A 19,442-nucleotide genomic window follows, 5' to 3' on the forward strand; every position below is an offset into this window, starting at 1 on the left:
GTAGAAGATGGGACTTAAGGTGATAGGAAATGAGTGTATTATCCAACATCCTAGTTTTTACCCAGAAAAGACTTATTCCTCTCAGGAATACCCGTTTGATTGTCCCACCCACCGGGACGCATGCTCAAGAGAAGTGAACTCACCTTGGATTGCTCGGTAATTTAAATTATTTGTTCACGGTTGATCAACCATGTCCTAACATGGTTATCAACATAAATCAGTTTTGTTTACTAGTGAACCACGTATTTAACAGGTAACATCACATAGCACGAAATGGACAACGCATAGCATCATGAAATCATTCAATAAGATACAAACTAACAAGCAAGTTCATAAATACGTATCACGTAACAGTCTAAACAACAAGTACACAAGTGTGCGGCCCTGTCATTCAGGCCCAACCTCTTTTCGGCCCAAGGCCTTCTGCGATCGGAGTGGAAGTGTGCGTTCGCAGCCCTGGTGTGCGGCCAAGCTGCCACTTGTGCGATCCAGTTCGGCCCATAGCCCAACGTGACTGGCCCAATTGCAAAGTGTGCGATTAGATGACTTGTGCGACTGGACCCAAAGTGTGCGATTGGGGCTTTGGGTTGTGCGATCGGTGTGTGCAGCCCAGCAACTTGTGCAATCCGCCCAAGTTCATGCAACCCACATATACCCAAGCCCCCTAAATTTTTGCGATTCCATACAAGGTATGCGACCAGGTTCTGTTTGTGCGATCAGAAGTGTTTGTGCGATCAGTTATCTTTTGTTTCCTTATCAATTATTTACCATAAATAACGGGATCCATTACCCATTTTCCCGTTTTTAACGCAATTAACAACACTCATTCACACCATTCCAAATCAAAACCGTTACATCTTTACTGAGATTATGACCCTAAACATTCAACATAATTTCCCTAAATCATCATCCAACAGTTTCATCATAGACTAATCATGCAACCAATTCCTTCACTAACATGATCATGATTTGTATCCATATTTCTAAACCCTAACAACATGGGATTCGATCCACCCTTGACGTCAATATACTAACCATAATCAAGTAAATCTACACCTAACCGAAGACAATCAATACACGATAAAAACAAGAATATCATACTAATCAAACCCAAATAACGCATGAACACATAGATCATACTCGAATACAACAATACATACATACAATACTATGGATTATACTATCCGAGAGATGAAGAGAGGTATTCAAGAACAATAAGCTTTGGAGGAGAAGGTTTCCTACCGCCAATCGCCGAGAGTGAGGGAGTGTGCTAGGGTTTTGAGTATGCTTGCAAAATAGTGAGGAGTATTTCCACTTCTGGGTGTGTATGCGATCACATAAGTGAGTTGGCCCTCTTCTTGGGCTTCAAAGGAGGTTTGGGCTGAGAGCTCCTAATTATTAGAAAGAGAGGGTTTGGCCCGCAAACAAAGTATGGCTCAAATGTGGTGTGCGGCCCAAGTGGTTTGGTGCGATGAGATATATACATACATGGCATATTCACATAACACATAACACGTAACCGTTTACTTATAACCAGAGATTTAATATTAAAGTAACGTACAACGTAAAACAAAAGATAAATGCAATGAAAGGTTCTGGAAATTATGGGTCGTCACATCATCCCCAACCTGAAAGAAATTTCGTCCCGAAATTTGATAAGCAACTCAGAGGATTGAAGTAATAAATCAAGATGACTGTGGATTTTCCCCAGGTGCCACATCATCCCCAACTTGAAAGGGAATTTCATCCCGAAATTCACCAGTTGCTTCAGGATTAGATTGAGCAGGTTTGAATAGCTGAGGATACTTGAGTTTCATCTGATCCTCGCGTTCCCATGTGAACTCTGGTCCATGCCTTGAGTTCCAATGAAGTCTCACGATTAGAATTCGACTGTGTTTACGGACCTTAACTTCCCGGTTCATAATTTCGATGGGTCTTGACAAACTGCAATTTTCCGTCGATTTTTAGTTCTTGAAATGGTACCACAAGTGTTTAATCGGACAAACACTTCTTTAGTTGTGAGACATGGAAGACATCATGAACGTTACCCTACTCAGCAGGTAACTCGAGCTTGTAGGCCACTTTACCAATTCGTTCCAGAATTTTGAATGGTCCGACGTAACACGGATTAAGTTTGTCGTGCTTCCCAAAGCGCACCATACCCTTCCAGGGTGAGACTTTCAACATAACGCGATCACCATACCCTTCTGACGGTCTCGCGCTGCCACCATATGATTTCTGATCTGGACAATCTTCTCGGAGGTTTCAAGTACAAGTTCTGAACCTGTGATCTGGCTGTCACCGACCTCAGCCCAACAGAGAGGAGAAAGACATTTCCGTCCGTACAATGCTTCGAACGGAGCTGCCTGGATGCTGGAATGGTAACTGTTGTTGTAAGAGAACTCTATCATAGGTAAGTGTTTCTCCCAACCTTTACCAAAATCGATCACACATGCTCGCAGCATGTCTTCAAGTGTCTGGATGGTTCGTTCGCTTTGACCATCCGTCTGAGGGTGGTAGGCAGTACTCATGTGGAGACGTGAGCCGAATGATTTGTGCATCGTCTGCCACAAATCGGATATGAAACGCGGATCACGATCAGAGATAATAGAGGTTGGCACCCCTTGCCTAGAAACCGTCTCTTTAAGATAAACAGCAGCAAGTTGTGAGAACTTATCAGTTTCCTTGATCACAAGGAAGTACGCAGATTTCGTGAGATGGTCAACGATCACCCAGATGGTATCATTTCCGTTTTGAGTTCTTGGAAACCAGTGACGAAATCCATAGCAATTTGTTCCCATTTCCACATGGGTATTTCTGGTTGCTGAAGCAGGCCAGATGGTTTCTGATATTCCACTTTGACTTTTGCACAAGTCAAACATTTGCTCACATATGTCGTGATGTGGGCTTTCATCTTTGGCCACCAATATAAGACTTTTAGGTCCTGATACATCTTATCAGATCCCGAGTGAACAGAGTATCGAGACTTGTGCGCTTCGTCCATCACAAGTTCCCTAAGGTTTCCATACAGAGGGATCCATATTCGCTCTATAAGATAGCGAATACCATCAGATTGTTCCACAAGTCGTTTCTCCAAGCCTCGCATCTCCTCAGCCTTAAGTTTCTCGCCCTTCAACGCTTCAGTTTGGGCAGAACGGATCTGGTCTGGTAGAATAGAATGGATGGTGAGCTGCAAGGCGCGGACACGTTTAGGTTTCGTTTCCTTGCGACTGAGGGCATCGGCTACCACGTTAGCTTTGCCCGGATGGTACTTGATTGCACAATCATAATCGTTCAAGAGTTCCACCTAGCGACGCTGTCGCATGTTCAACTCCTTCTAATCAAAGATGTGCTGAAGGCTCTTGTGGTTCGTATAAATAATGCATTTAGTAGCGTATAAGTAGTGCCTCCAGATTTTTAACGCAAAGACCACGACCCACAACTCCAAGTCGTGAGTCGTGTAGTTCTTCTCATGAATCTTCAACGGTTGAGAAGCATAAGCTATCACCTTCTCGCGTTGCATCAGCACGCAACCGAGACCCTGAATAGAAGCATCACAGTACACCATGAAGTTTTCAGTACCCTCAGGTAAGGACAAGATCAGTGCACCGCAACGTTTTTGTTTCAACAGCTGAAAAGCGTCTTCCTGCTTCGTTCCCCAAGAGTATATAACCCCTTTCTGTGTCAACGAGGTAAGAGGTTGAGCGATCCTTGAGAAGTCTTTGATAAATCTACAGTAATATCCTGCGAGACCTAGAAATTGTCGCACCTCCGAAGGATTCTTTGGTGTCGCCCAATTTCTGATAGCATCAATCTTAGCGGGATCCGCATGTATTCCCAATTCGTTAACAATGTGGCCAAGGAAGTGTACTTCTCAAATCTAGAAGTCACACTTAGAAAACTTCGCGTAGAGTCGCTCCTTCCTTAGGAGCTTCAAGATAAGACGCAAGTGCCGCTTGTGGTCCTCCTTGCTCTTAGAATAGATTAGAATGTTGTCAATAAACACAATGACGAAATCATCGAGATACGGTTTGCACACACGATTCATGAGGTCCATGAAGACCGCTGGTGCGTTAGTTAACCCAAATGGCATAACCAGAAACTCATAGTGGCCATACCGCGCTCGAAAAGCCGTTTTAGGAACATCCTCCTCCCGGACACTCATATGATGGTAGCCCGATCTTAGGTCAATTTTCGAATAGAAGCTTGACCCTTGCAGCTGGTCAAACAGATCGTTGATGCTCGGCAAAGGATAACGGTTCTTAACCATCACCTTGTTGAGTTCACGATAATCTATACACATACAAAAAGACCTGTCTTTCTTCTTCACGAATAAAACTGGGGCTCCCCATGGTGAAGAACTGGGTCGGATAAAGCCTTTATCCAGCAGTTCTTGGAGTTAATTAGACAGTTCTTGCAACTCTCCTGGTGCAAGACGATAAGGAGCACGAGCAATCGGGGCTGCTCTTGGCGTAAGGTCGATCTGGAACTCCACCTGACGGTGAGGAGGTAAACCAGGAAGTTTTTCAGGGAATACATCAGAAAACTCACGAACAACAGGCAGATCTTCGATTCTCCTTTCCTCAGGCTGAGTGCCAGTAACTAGTGCAAGAATAGCAGGATAGCCCTTTCGTAGACACTTCTGGGCTTTCTTAGCTGAAATGATGCCAACCATTGCACCGCTTTGATGACCTTGGAACGACAGGGTTTCTCCACTAGGGAGAGGAATACGTACGATTTTCTCTTTACAAAGAATCTCTGCTTGGTGCTTGGACAACCAATCTATACCAACAACTACATCAAAGCTTCCAAGAGTAACGGGAAGTAAGTCAATGTCAAACACTTGACCCATAAGATCGAGTTTACACCCAAAATGAACGTGTGAGGCTTCAATTGACTTGCCATCAGCCAATTCTACTACGTGTTTACTTACAAGAGGTGTTGGAGTCAACCCTAACTAATGGCTGAACCCCAAAGACACATAACTCCAATCGGCACCAGAGTCGAATAAGACAGAAGCAAATAGATTGTTCACAGAAAACGTATCGGTCACAACGTTGCCATCTTTCCTAGCCTCACCAGCGCCGATAGTAAACACTCTTCAACGTGCACCATTCCCACCATTGTTCCCGTTGTTGTCGTTCCTAGTGTTGTTGTTATTATTCTCGGCATTCTGATTCAGTTGAGGGCAATCCTTCCTAAAATGACCCTCGTCTCCACACTGGAAGCACCCCTTACGATTACCGTGGTTCTGTTGAGGCTGCTGCCTTTCCTGTTGCTGCGGCTGCTGTTGTTGTGGAGGTTGTTCCTGCTGCTGCTGCTGTTTAAGGAACGGGGCCCTGCAATCGCTAGCCATATGGCCCACTTTGTTGCACCTGTGACAGATTCGAGTGCACGGACCACGATGATGGTAGTTGCACTTGCTACACTTTGGTTGTTTCCCCGTGTAAGAACCCTGATTCGAATTGTTGCTCTGGTTTTGGTTAACAGAGGATGACTGACTAAAGCTGCGGTTGTTACTGTTGTCTGGCTTCTTCTGTGACTGGTTTGAGTTGGGCACTTTAGCAGGAGTAGTAGTTGTAGCGGTAGTGACAGTAGCAGTAATACGTGGTGGTAGCGAGCCACGCTCCACCTCCTGATCTGTGATTTTGTGGGCTAAGCGGATGATTCGAGGCAAGTTGTCAAGATTCGCTGCAGTGACTAAACCCTTGACATGTGGTGCTAGACCATTGATGTATAGCTCAATTCTATGATGTGGTGGTCGCGATAAGTTAGGACACATGTGTCACACCCCGATATTTCCACATATTACCGGTGGGCCTGGCGGGGAGTATCGTGACGTAGTTGATATCATCATTGTCAATACACACAATATAATAGCACAGCGGAAGGCTGGGTAAGTAAACTATTACAAACCATAATGTCGGAGTGTCCGAGTGAAAGAATATACAGATTGGAATGTAATAAGATCCACAGGCGGATCATAAAAAGTACAAAGAAACAAAATAACAGACTTCGGGTATCTATGGATTTGCAAGATCCTCTTATGACACCTAATAGCTCCAGCCTATTACGAGAGGTACCTGTCAATCAGTCTTTAAGAAAATACGTTAGTTTACACTGGTAAATACAATTCACTAACTCTTTTGAAAAATATTTATGAAAATTGTTTTAAGTGCACATGGCACAAATCATTTAAAACTTGGGACAATTATTTAAAATAATCTTGTATACAGATTTACATGTTTGTCATACAATTGGGGCCGGTTTGGAAGCCGATCATGATTAACCGACTCACCACTTACAGAACCCACAAAGGAGTTATCCCCAACATGTGGGTTTATGTTTTAGCATTTGCATCTGTCAGGTGTATGCCTACACCCCGTGCATAGGTCGTGGCCATTTTCAAATGAAATGAGCCGAGGATAACCAAGACACGGTCGAATTAACCCCCAATATTTATGTTATCAAACAAGACAGATTAAAACGGGTTATGTAGTTTATTAATCACAATCCAATTAAATGATTTCATACCCGACCAAGTGGTATTATTATAATACCATATCCCAAGCCCATATAAGGGAAAATAAGTTAAAAGTATTTACCTGAGCTAATGTGAAAGGTAACTCAGCAGTAAAATCCTAAGCTGTATGATGGTACCTTCTACTGGATGCTATTTAATCTGTATAGAAGGTTTAATAACCTATTAGGATGCTAACGGGTCTTTAGTTAAGTCAAGGACATAGACCGGCTAGCTAGAAAGAAACCTTACGGTTCTAAACGCTAGATTAAGCGGAGACCGGAATAGAATGTGATTTAAACCTGACAAGCTTGGATACTTGTATAATATGGGTAAACTAATCACATTCTAGAATTTGAAGATTTAATGACAAGGTTAAACCCGTTTCGGCTATTTTACGTAAACTAGTCACATAAACCGATCCTAACGCATAAACGCGTAACGGGTAACCAGGTGAATTATATACAGGTCTTAATTGTTATTATACTTAATATATGTTAATACATCAGTAGGATGTTAACATATATGCCCAAAAAGTAATTTAAACCAAGTTAAGTCCCGTAGGGGCATTTCGATAATTTTAATGCTTATAAAAGAGATTTTATAATAAACTGAAGTTCTGGTCTTTTGAAATCAGTAAAAATATTTAATTTATCACATTACATCAGTAAGATATTATACATATGTGAAATTTACTAATTATGACCAAACTATGCCCCGAAAGGGCATTTTGGTCTTTTCACATAGGCTTTTAAGGGCATTTTTGGAAACCTGAGTTCACAACGTATACCTACTGTAAAAATATTTAAATTTGTTTAATAATTCAATAGGTAACAAGTCTTAGATGTTAAATATGGTTTTAAACCATACTATGCACCTAATTAATGTAAAACTCGCTAATTGACGATAATCAGGATGTTTATGTAAATCTGAGGTTTTGATCAGTTTTAAATGCCTAAAATAATTTATTTAATGTATGAAATCAGTAGGAAAAAGTTTGGTATTCAAATCCTTTGTTAATCTCATTTTATGTCTAAAAAGGGTATTATCGTCATTAACCGAATTACACAAGAACTCAATGTTTTAAACAGATAATAATCTGACCAAAAATCTTAAAATTCCTTAAAAATAATATCTTAACAGTAGGTAATGAGTTTTGGTTCAAAATCCAAGTTTATAGGTGCATTATGCAAGATATCGCAAATTAATTAATAAAAAGCTTCTATTTACGATATCGCGCATAACTCCTATTTGGGACCAAGAACTGATGTCAAATTTTCGGGACAAGTCTAATTATTAGTAGCAAAAGTTTTTGTCCACTCACATTGCTAAGAATCTCATTTGTGTGTCAAAAGGGCATTTATGGCATTTGTAAGCATATTAACGATCAAGTGCATATAATTTAAACCACTAAGAACCATGTAATATAATTCCAGAGGGTTATACTACTGAGTAATTTGGTCCTATTGGAAGCTTAAAACATGGTAGAATTAAGTTTGAACGGGTCAGAACTGAAAGTCAAAGCAAAAGTCAAGCTTTTGCGACTTTCGGTTATAAACTGACCTTAGACTGTTAATCGTCGAGTTAGGACTGATAAAACATGCTCTAATATTAATTACCAAGTCATTAGAATGTAAAAATATAATTTAGAACCTCTGTTTTATTAATTTGATTCATTTTTAAACTTTCTGTCCAGTTTGACTTTTTGTCAAACTAGTTTGACCCGACAATTAACTAGTCAAACGAGATAATTAGGAGATGCCCTTTTAAGGGTAATCACCTACCTTAATATGGTTCCATAACCACTTTTGTTTTGATCAGTGGCTGGACCATTTGTGATTAAACTGAAAGTCAATCCTTAATTACGATATGTTTGACTTTTCCGTTTTAAAGCTAATTAAAACGCTAGATTAAGCAGGGATTAAGACTCTTACTTAGGGTCCTTGCTATCTTTTCTACACTTGGTATTCTTCTCCTACTGATTGCAAGCTCCAGAAGTGAGGTAATTGAAATTGTTGCAAGAGTGAGTTCATGAACTATGAACTAAAGTCCTTTATATACTAAGTTGCAAGCTCTAGGATCATCCACAGCTGTTATGGGAGTCCCTAGGATCACCCCAGGTGTCCTAGTGGTTTATCAAGACCGACAACAGCCCATAGATTCGTTAAAATTGAGGTTAAGGCGGTGCAACAGCTGAAACCTGCACCTGTTATCAAAATTCTGTGTTGGGCACTTTTAGGAGGCCCGCGTAGACCTGTTTTACAGGTTAAAACACTTTGTAACTTGGCAGCTTTAGTCCCTGGTCGTTTAAAACCCCATTTAACCTCATTGTTGACATATAAGGCCCTTGTAGTTAGTTTGTTGAGGCTCAATGATGTATAAACAAACTTTGTTAGGCTCGATTTCGTTAAATGTCACTATAAATGCAAGTTTCCTCAAATTGACACTTTTCACCCAAAGTCTTGAAAACTCGCTTAACGATCTCGAAACCACGTGAATTTTTTATCACTTATTGTTGAGAGTATATTTGAATATTTCGAAGCCTCGGGTTCGTTAAAAGGTCAATCAGAGGTCAGAATTAACATGTTGACACGTTTAACCCTTATAGTTTTATAATCTTCCGATTATTTTCACAAACGGCTTCTTATATTCAATTAATCACTCAATTAAGAATATATTCTTCACGTATGGTCATTTAGAGGCTCAAGTTTGGCATGTTGACACTTTTAGTCCCTTCGCATACATATTTTCACTGTTTGTCAATTTTAGTCCTTCAAACTCAATCTTTCACATATTTAGAGCTTAGGACACGTGTCTATACATAATTGGACACGTTTCTATGTGGTGTTACAACATGTTCGCAAGTTCATGAGATCGCTTCGTATACGCCTTGATTTCAGAGCTTGCCATCTTTAGGTTGTAGTACTCATTCTCCAAATTTTGGATCTCATCTCGAGGGCAGTACTCTTCTCGCATCAGCTCCTTGAAATCGGCCCAAGTAGTCGCGTTCGACATTTCAATACCCAGCATTTGGACTTGGGAATTCCACCAAGTCAAAGCACCATCTTCGAGTGTGCCCGAAGCATATTTCACTCTGTCCCCAGCAGGACAGTTGCACATGGCAAAGACCGACTCTGCTTTCTCAAACCAACGAAGTAACCCCACTGCTCCTTCAGTCCCACTAAACGTCTGGGGCTTACAATCCATGAATGTTTTGAACGTGCAAACAGGTGGATTGTTCTGATTCTGATTCATGTGTTGACCTAAGGACGAAAGGAAATACAACACACGAGTAAAAGTCGAGTACGCTACACAAAGATAAAGGGTATTTGGCACATATCGTACCAGCCTGGTGAGCCGCTAGGGCTTCAGCCACATGAGTATTGATTAGGTTGGTTAGTTCAGCTTGGGACATCACAATGTTGCCACGTCCACCACTGCGGCCTCCACCACGTCCACCATTTCATCTGCTCATGATTCTATATAAGAAGAGTGGAAAAGGTTAAGGGTCGAGATTGAGTAGGAGTCAAACATCGCTATGACTTCTACAGATTACTGAGTTCCATCACTATGTCAAACAACGGAACAGAACCTCCTTCACACTCGTTAAGCCTCATTGGGACTCACATGCACCCCACATTATCATGATGTTTGCACCCATAATAATAATAATGCGATTTGCATGCTTATCTCAGCTCCTCTCAACTCGCGTTAAAAGGTTCCACTGTTTCGATTAACAAGACAAAAGACATCACAAAACATAGATCACGAAAGTCTAGAGGGAACGCCATACTATCTGTCGCATAATGTAAGCAAGTAACACATGAATTCATATTGTAGTGCTAAGTGTGCAATCACATGTAATGTCATACATAAGTGTACACTAGTTATGCTGTGCAATAAGTAAACGAGAGACGAACCTTGCAATCTGGAGCTGAGTGTCATGGTTGGTTTCAAAACGGTTTGGTTATAGTCTGGTTTTATAAAAACATTTTAAAACCAAGTTCACTATAACCAGTGGCTCTGATACTAAACTGTCAGACCCCAAAATACCACATGTGGGAACCCCGCTAGGCGTGTGACCTACCAGGATCTAGCCACCAATCACATTGAACTATTAACAAGATATTATAAGAAATTCCCATTTATTAAATTAAAACATTCTCAAACATAAGTTTACTAAGTTCCATCACTATGTCAAACAATGGAACAGAACCTCCTTCACACTCGTTAAGCCTCATTGGGACTCACATGCACCCCAAATTATCATGATGTTTGCACCCATAATAATAATGTGATTTGCATGCTTATCTCAGCTCCTCTCAACTCGCGTTAAAAGGTTCCACTGTTTCGATTAACAAGACAAAAGACATCACAAAACATAGATCACGAAAGTCTAGAGGGAATGCCATACTATCTGTCGCATAACGTAAGCAAGTAACACATGAATTCATATTGTAGTGCTAAGTGTGCAATCACATGTAATGTCATACGTAAGTGTACACTAGTTATGTTGTGCAATAAGTAAACGAGAGACGAACCTTGCAATCTGGAGCTGAGTGTCATGGTTGATTTCAAAACGGTTCGGTTATAGTCTGGTTTTATAAAAACATTTTGAAACCAAGTTCACTATAACCAGTGGCTCTGATACCAAACTGTCAGACCCCCAAAATACCACATGTAGGAACCCCGCTAGGCGTGTGACGTACGAGGATCCAACCACCAATCACATTGAACTATTAACAAGATATTATAAGAAATTCCCATTTATTAAATTAAAACATTCTCAAACATAAGTCAAAGTTTAATGTGTCCAGCGGAAGCATAAAATAAACCATTGTTTAATGTTGCAAAATCAAATGTACGATAATTAATAAGCTTGTCTCATAATTCCAAAAGGCTCGGCCCATGACTACTCAAACAATCCCAGATAGCAAGTGTATCAGCAAAACGTTGGCGAGTTTACAGTTTTTACAAAATGCACAGTTACCAAGTGATTAGTCAAGTTTAATAATAATGTTGATAATAGCTCGATACCGTACAAGATGGCGTCAGTTTGTTTGCCCATCCCCAATGCCCCCTATCTAAGCATTGGTCGTGATTAACGTCATTAGTTCACGCTCGTCCTCTCAGGTACGGTGTGAGGTTGCCAAGCCTAATAGCGCAATCAACTAATACCCCATTACCTCTCAGGTAACTATTCGGTAGAAGATGGGACTTAAGGTGATAGGAAATGAGTGTATTATCTAACATCCTAGTTTTTACCCAGAAAAGACTTATTCCTCTCAGGAATACCCGTTTGATTGTCCCACCCACCGGGACGCCTGCTCAAGAGAAGTGAACTCACCTTGGATTTCTCGGTAATTTAAATTACTTGATCACGGTTGATCAACCACGTCCTAACATGGTTATCAATATAAATCAGTTTTGTTTACTAGTGAACCACGTACTTAACAGGTAACATCACATAGCACGAAATGGACAACGCATAACATCACGAAATCATTCAATAACATACAGACTAACAAGCAAGTTCATAAACACGTATCACGTAACAGTCTAAACATCAAGTACACAAGTGTGTGGCCTAGTCATTCAGGCCCAACCTCTTTTCGGCCCAAGGCCCTGTGCGGAGTGGAAGTGTGCGTTCGCAACCCTGGTGTGCGACCAAGCTGCCACTTGAGCGATCCAGTTCGGCCCATGGCCTAACGTGACTGGCCCAATTGCAAAGTGTGAGACTAGATGACTTGTGCGACTGAACCCAAAGTGTGCGATTGGGGCTTTGGGTTGTGCGATCGGTGTGTGCGGCCTAACAACTTGTGCGATCCGCCCAAGTTCATGCAACCCACGTATATCTAAGCCCACTGAACTTGTGCGATTCCATACAAGGTGTGTGACCAGGTTCTTTTTGTGCGATCAGTTATCTTTTGTTTCCTTATCAATTATTTACCATAATTAATGGAATCCATTACCCATTTTCCCGTTTTTAACGCAATCAACAACAATCATTCACACCATTCCAAATCAAAACCGTTACACCTTTGCTGAGATTATGAACCTAAACATTCAACATAATTTCCCTAAATTATCATCGAACAGTTTCATCATAGACTAATCATGCAACCAATTTTTTCACTTACATGATCATGATTTGCATCCATATTTCTAAACCCTAACAACATGGGATTCGATCCACCCTTGACGTCAATATACTAACCATAACCAAGTAAATCTACACCTAACCGAAGACAATCAATACACGATATAAACAAGAATATCATATTAACCAAACCCAAACAACGCATGAACACATAGATCATACTCGAATACAACAATACCTACATACAATATTGTGGATTATACTAACCGAGAGATGAAGAGAGGTATTCAAGCACAAGAAGCTTCCGAGGAGAAGGTTTCCTGTCGCCGATCGCCGAGAGTGAGGAAGTGTGCTAGGGTTTCGAGTATGCTTGCAAAATAATGAGGAGTATTTCAACTTCTGGGTGTGTATGCGATCACATAAGTGAGCCGGCCCCCTTCTTGGGCTTTAAAGGAGGTTTGGGCTAAGAGCTCCTAACTATTAGAAAGAGAGGGTTTGGCCCGTAAACAAAGTATGGCTCAAGTGTGGTGTGCGGCCCAAGTGGTTTGGTGCAACGAGATGTATACATACATGACATATTCACATAACACATAACACGTAACTGTTTACTTATAACCAGAGATATAATATTCAAGTAATGTACAACGTAAAACAAAAGATAAATGCAATGAAAGGTTTTGAAAAATTACGGGTCGTCACACGTTGTTTGATAACAGGGGGGAGGGGGCAGTGGCTTTTGTTTTTTTGTTATGAGCGAATTTAAAAGAGTAGAAGATAAATTACATTTTTTTGTTATGATAAGATTTGTTTATTTGACCTTTTTTCTATAAGATCACTAGCATTTTAGTCTTATAAAATTTAGAGGTGGGAGTAGATTTAATTTTTATAAAACTAGTATATATAAAAAATTGGAAATTAATTTTTGTCTAACTTTATAAAATTTAAAAGATCCTTTACTTTAATAGAAAAAAATAACTGTGTTAGTGGTTGGATAAAAAATTTATAAAAATTATGTGATAAAACTATAAATTTTTTTTATAAGAACCGCATGTATTCTGTTTTATATATATGTGACAAAATTAATTAATTAAATAAAGAAATTAAAAAGAATTTAAGTAAATTGCCCAAATAAGGTTTTATATTTTCCAGTTTTATCAAAATATCTTTAACTTAACAGAAAAATTAAACTAAGTTAGTGGTTTGGTTGAAAATGGCAAAAATTGCCAAAGGTGAAGGGCTATTTGACCCAAAAAGGTCATTTTGGATAAAACTGACAAACATACCTAAACCTCATGGATGATTGTGGCAATTTACTCTACGTTTTAAATATACAAATAAATATGTATTTTCATTAACCGTTTGTTTTTATAAAAGTCGTTTTAAAAATAATTTGTTATTTTACATTTTGTGTAAACCATCATATAGTTGTGCATAGTTTTCTGCTAGATGGTAATCACCAAAATACTCGAAGATCACTACGAAAATAGTGAATATAAAATGCAATTTCGTAAGACAATTGAATTTCTAAAACAAAAAGAATGTGTAAAATTCAAATACAAATGAATCTTAATATATAAAATATTCTTAATGTAAGAAGTGAAGGAGGAAATTTTGTTTTTTGAAATTTTTTCCTCTACTATTTAATAATGATGTTTAATTGCAAAATGTAAAAAATGGTGATTATATGACTAAGATACGTGCTTAATAAATAGAGGGAAAATATAAAAAAAATTCCTCCTTCTTTTTATGATAAAGATACTTTGTATGTTAAGAACCATTTATACAATAACTTAATTAACCCTAAATATTAGGACCCATTGGTACAATAAGTTAAAAAAAAACAAACAAACAAACTCCACAGAATCTTGTCAAAATATATCGATCATTTAAAGCTTGATTTTTATAGCCACACAAAAAGAAAGATTCTGAAAGCTCTCTCTTCCGTCGTGAAATGCAGAAGAAGTTTATCAAATGTGCGGGCCCTTTACCCTAAATTAAATTGTTGTTTATACTTCTTTTATTTTATTTTGTTAACATGAGTAAAATACTAAAACAGCCATTCTAAGAAAGACTAACAGGATTTTTTCACTCCCTTGTTAGTGAAAATTACAAAATATGTGACAGACGTTAAACGTAAAAGTTGATAGCAGTAATTAATGAAAGTTAAGAACGAATATACAAGTATGTATATAACTAAGCAACAAGAGTAAAAATTATGCGGTGTCATTTGTATAAATTCGACCCGCCATAATCATAGATTTCATTTTCATTTCTTATAGTTTTGGATTTGGAATTTTTAGTTTGAAAATTGGTTCCGACAATTATCTTAAAACAATATAAAGAACCTTATAATATTCTTATATATTTCAGGGTAAATTACAGTTTTCGTCCTTTATGTTTGTAGCGGGTTGAAATGGATAGTATTTAACTTCAATAATTACAGTCACAATCCTTTATTTAGAAAACATATTGTATGTTTCATCCTTTACCCCAAACATAGTTAGAAAATTAAGTTAGTTCTGATCATGTGCTTGGCTTGTGAGGGCATTTAAGTTCATTCACCTACCAACTACCCCACCATATAAATTTCCCCCTTTTCTCCCTCAAATCCCTCATTAGGGTTTTTATCCAAACCTACAACTTCTCTTACCATTGCAGCTTTTTTAACTTAAAGCTATATCTGCAAAGAACTCTTGTAACAAATCACGTCTCTGAGTTAACGAATCAAGTGCCTGAAGAACAAACGAATAACCATAACTCAATGCACAAATTTAAATCAATCGATCAATTAACTAATTAACCTCCATTGAAACAACAAATCTCTGATTGCAATTCGTCAAACAGAGAGAAAAATTTTGAAGCTTTTTATCGATGGATTGAGTGAGAGCATAGATATAAGCAGAGGTTTTGCGAGTATAATTAATTGTGCCATATGTGCCCTAACAGAGTGATTGATTAACAGAAAACCCTAGGTTCAGTTATGGATGATGAAATTGATACCGACAAACGGTTAGTGGGGTCAGAAGTAAGTGATGATAAGATCTCAGAAATGATTTAATGGCGGTGGGCGGTGGAATGTAGCACGACACCATGTCAACACCACACGCAACCTGGTGTGAACTTAAATTGATTTCATTTTTTTGTAGAAAGCTGCAATGGTAAGAGGGGTTGCAGGTTTGGATAAAAACCCTAATGAGGGATTTTGGGAAGAAAAAAAGGGAATTTATATGGTGGGGTAGTTGGTAGGTGAATGGACTTAAATGCCCTCACGTCCCAATCACGTGATCAGAACTAACTTAACTTTCTAACTGGGTTTGGGGTAAAGAATGAAACGTGCAACATGTTTTCCAAATAAAGGACTACGGCTGTAATTATTGAAATTAAAGGCTATCTATTACAACCCGCTACAAACATAAAGGACAAAAAGTATAATATACCCTATATTTTATTAAGAGTAAATTACTGTTTTAACCCATGTGGTTTAGTTAATTTAACCATTTCGGCCTAAAAAGGAATCTTTTAACATATCAGACCCGAGGTTGCATTTTATAAAGGTTTTGGCCCCTGACACTAACTTTGTTACTTTTTTGCAATTAAGTGTAAAGGTAATTAGGTCATTATATATCAATTGTAAATTTCTTTTAATATTTAAGAGATTATTAATGCAATTATTCAAGTTTTTTTTATTATTCTGTGATTTTCACGATTATTATATAACAAAATACGTTTTAGAGTAAATTGCCCAAATCGTCCCTGAGGTTTAGGCCTGTTCGCCAGTTTCATCTTCATCGAAAATGACTTTTTTAGGCCAAACAGCCCTTCACCTTTGGCATTTTTTGCCATTTTCTTTCAAAACACTAACTTAGTTTACTTTTTATGTTAATTTGAAAGATATTTGGATGAAACTGACAAATATAAAACCCCAGGGACGATTTTGGCAATTTACTCAAACTCTTTTTAATGTCTTTTATTTCATTAATTTTATCATATATAAAACAGAATATTCATGCAGTTATATAAAAAAAAATTAATAGTGTTGTCACATAATTTTTATAAATTTTAATCCAAACCACTGACTCAGTTTATTTTTTCTGTTCAGGTGAAGGATTATTTAAAATTTTATAAACTAAGACAGAAATTAATATCCAGTTTCTTATATAGATTAGTTTTAAAAAGAGAAAACGATATATAAAATCAATATAAATGGTGTACAACACATAATAATATATTACAACTTTTAGCATTTAATCAAGTGTAGACATAGAAAAAAATTGTAAAACATTACATATTTTTAAATGTGTTGAGCACCTAAAATTATACTGGCAAAAATAAAATATTTATCCAATTAAGACTATGAGGGTAACTAACTAATATTTATTCTGAGCGTTTTGAGTAAAGAAACTTTTGGTTTATGGCATTATACTTACTATTTGGTGGGTAATTTTAAGGTTTGGTAACGATACGTTGTTTGATAACCAGGGGGTGGCTTCTGTTTTTTGTTAGAAGCGAATTTAAAAGAGTTGAAGATAAATTACAAACTTGGTACATATGATAAGATTTGTTTATTTGACCTTTTTCTATAAGGTCACTAACATTTTAGTTTTATAAAATTTAGAGGTGGGAGTAGATTTTATTTTTACAAAACTGATGTATATAAAAAATTGGAAATTAATTTTTGTCTAAGTTTATAAAATTTAAAAGATCCTTCACTTTAACAGAAAAAAATAACTGAGTTAGTGGTTGGATGAAAATTTATAAAAATTATGTGATAAAACTATTAATTTTTTTATAAGAACCGCATGTATTCTCTTTTATATATATGTGACAAAATTAATTAATTAAATAAAAGAAATTAAAACGAATTTAAGTAAATTGCCCAAATCGTCCCTGAGTTTTTATATTTTCCAGTTTCATCAAAATATCTTTCAACTTAACAGAAAAAGTAAACTAAGTTAGTGGTTTGGTTAAAAATGGCAAAAAAAAAAATGCCAAAGGTGAAGGGCTATTTGACAGAAAAATGTCATTTTGGATAACACTAACAAACATACCTAAACCTCATGGATAATTGTGGCAATTTACTCTACGTTTTAAATATACAAATAAATATGTATTTTCATTAACCGTTTATTTTTATAAAAGTCGTTTCAGAAAATAATTTGTTATTTTACATTTTGTGTAAACCATCCATTGTTTTTAAAATTGTTCCGTTTTAAATTTTAAACTATATGTTTTTTAAAATCGTTTTTTAAAGTCGTTTGTCTTTTAAAGTTTTTTTAAATACTTTATTTTATACCATTCTTTTTAATATCATTACTTTTAAAAATTTCTTAATTACTCACTTTTTTAAGTCGTTCATTTTTAAATTTTGCAAAACGACGTGTATAAAAAAACAAAAGAAATGTAAGATTTGAAAAAAAAGAAACATTCTAATAAAAAGTTTGCAAAATATTGTTCTTTTTTCAAACTTTTTTAGAATGGTTTATTTATTTTTCACATCTTCCATTACTTTGACCGTTTGTTTATTTAAAATTCGTTATTTTTTAACCTTTCGTTTATTAAATTTGTGTGTTTTTTTTAGTTCCTTACACTTGTTAACTTAATTTTTTTCAGGTTTTACTTTTTTTTATAAAAATAATTTTTTAATATTTGTTTTTTAACCACTCATTCGTTTAAAATCGATCATTTTTAAATTCCTTTGATTTTTGAAATCGTTGAAGTTCTTTTTCCCTAACGGCTATAAGTAAACTGAATATAAAGTTTAAAAATGATTATTTCAAAAACGGTTATAAAAGGAACCGTTTAAAAGAAACGCTTTTACAAACGAACGACTTGAAATAACGAATTGTTAATAAATCGTTTAAAAAAACTTTAAAAGACAAACAACATTAAAAAGAACGATTTAATAGCCAAGCAGTTTAAAATTTAATTTTTAAAACGATAGACGGTTTAACAAAGATTAAAAAACAAATGATTTTAAAAACGACGTTTATAAAAGGACAAACGCTTAATGAAAATACTTATTTATTCGTATATATAAAACATATTTTGTTAAATATTAATTGTTAAAATAACGAAATAATAAAAAAAAAACTAAGTAACTACATTAGTAATCTGTTAAATATTAAAAGGCTTTGTAATTATCAAAAACAGTCTCTAAGGTATATATTTACCTAATTACCGTTACACTTAACTGCCTAAAAGGTAACAAAGTTAGTGTCATGGAACAAAATCATAAAATGCAATCTCAGGGTCTGATATATATTAAAAGATTCATTTTTAGACTGAAATGGTAAAACTGGCTAAACAACAGGGGGGCCAAAATAGTAATTTATTCTTTTATTAAAAATATCATATATTAACGCAAATACATTAAAGAACCTTATAATCTTTTAACATATTTTATTAAAAATATCATATATTCATATACTAACACAAATACATAGTTGTGATAAGTATCCAAAATTATCTATAACGAGTTGGCGTTACTCTCGCGTTGCGCGGAATGTTGATTATCAAAAATTTTTAGTATCAAATGCAAATATTCTTTTGTATAAGCAAAAACAATTATTTGTGTTGGCTTCACTTAACCAAATTAACATACAAATATTCGGCAAAACCTTTTAAACAAACATTAATAATTATCTTAAGTATCATTGGCCACACTCGTATATAAACGATTATTATAATTATGTAATAATACAAATACCAATATACGATAATAATAATGCTACAAATCGGTCCATAATCGTTAGCCAATCCTTTTTAAAATTATTTGCGGTATTGATATTGCTTTGTATAGTCTTTTCTAAAATGAAATATTAT

The 19,442-nt window shown here is 36.5% G+C and overlaps 1 protein-coding gene across 1 annotated transcript; it reads right to left on the bottom strand.

Annotated features, from left to right (window-relative positions):
* Nucleotides 1-5,101: 5,101 nt before the first annotated feature.
* Nucleotides 5,102-5,782, bottom strand: LOC110924100 (GATA zinc finger domain-containing protein 10-like). Its single transcript, XM_022168138.1, has one exon. It carries the CDS (start codon nt 5,780-5,782, stop codon nt 5,102-5,104), a length of 681 nt encoding a protein of 226 aa, XP_022023830.1.
* Nucleotides 5,783-19,442: the final 13,660 nt, after the last annotated feature.

Source organism: Helianthus annuus, chromosome 4 (genome assembly GCF_002127325.2).
Source record: "Helianthus annuus cultivar XRQ/B chromosome 4, HanXRQr2.0-SUNRISE, whole genome shotgun sequence".
Taxonomy (NCBI): Eukaryota; Viridiplantae; Streptophyta; class Magnoliopsida; order Asterales; family Asteraceae; genus Helianthus; species Helianthus annuus.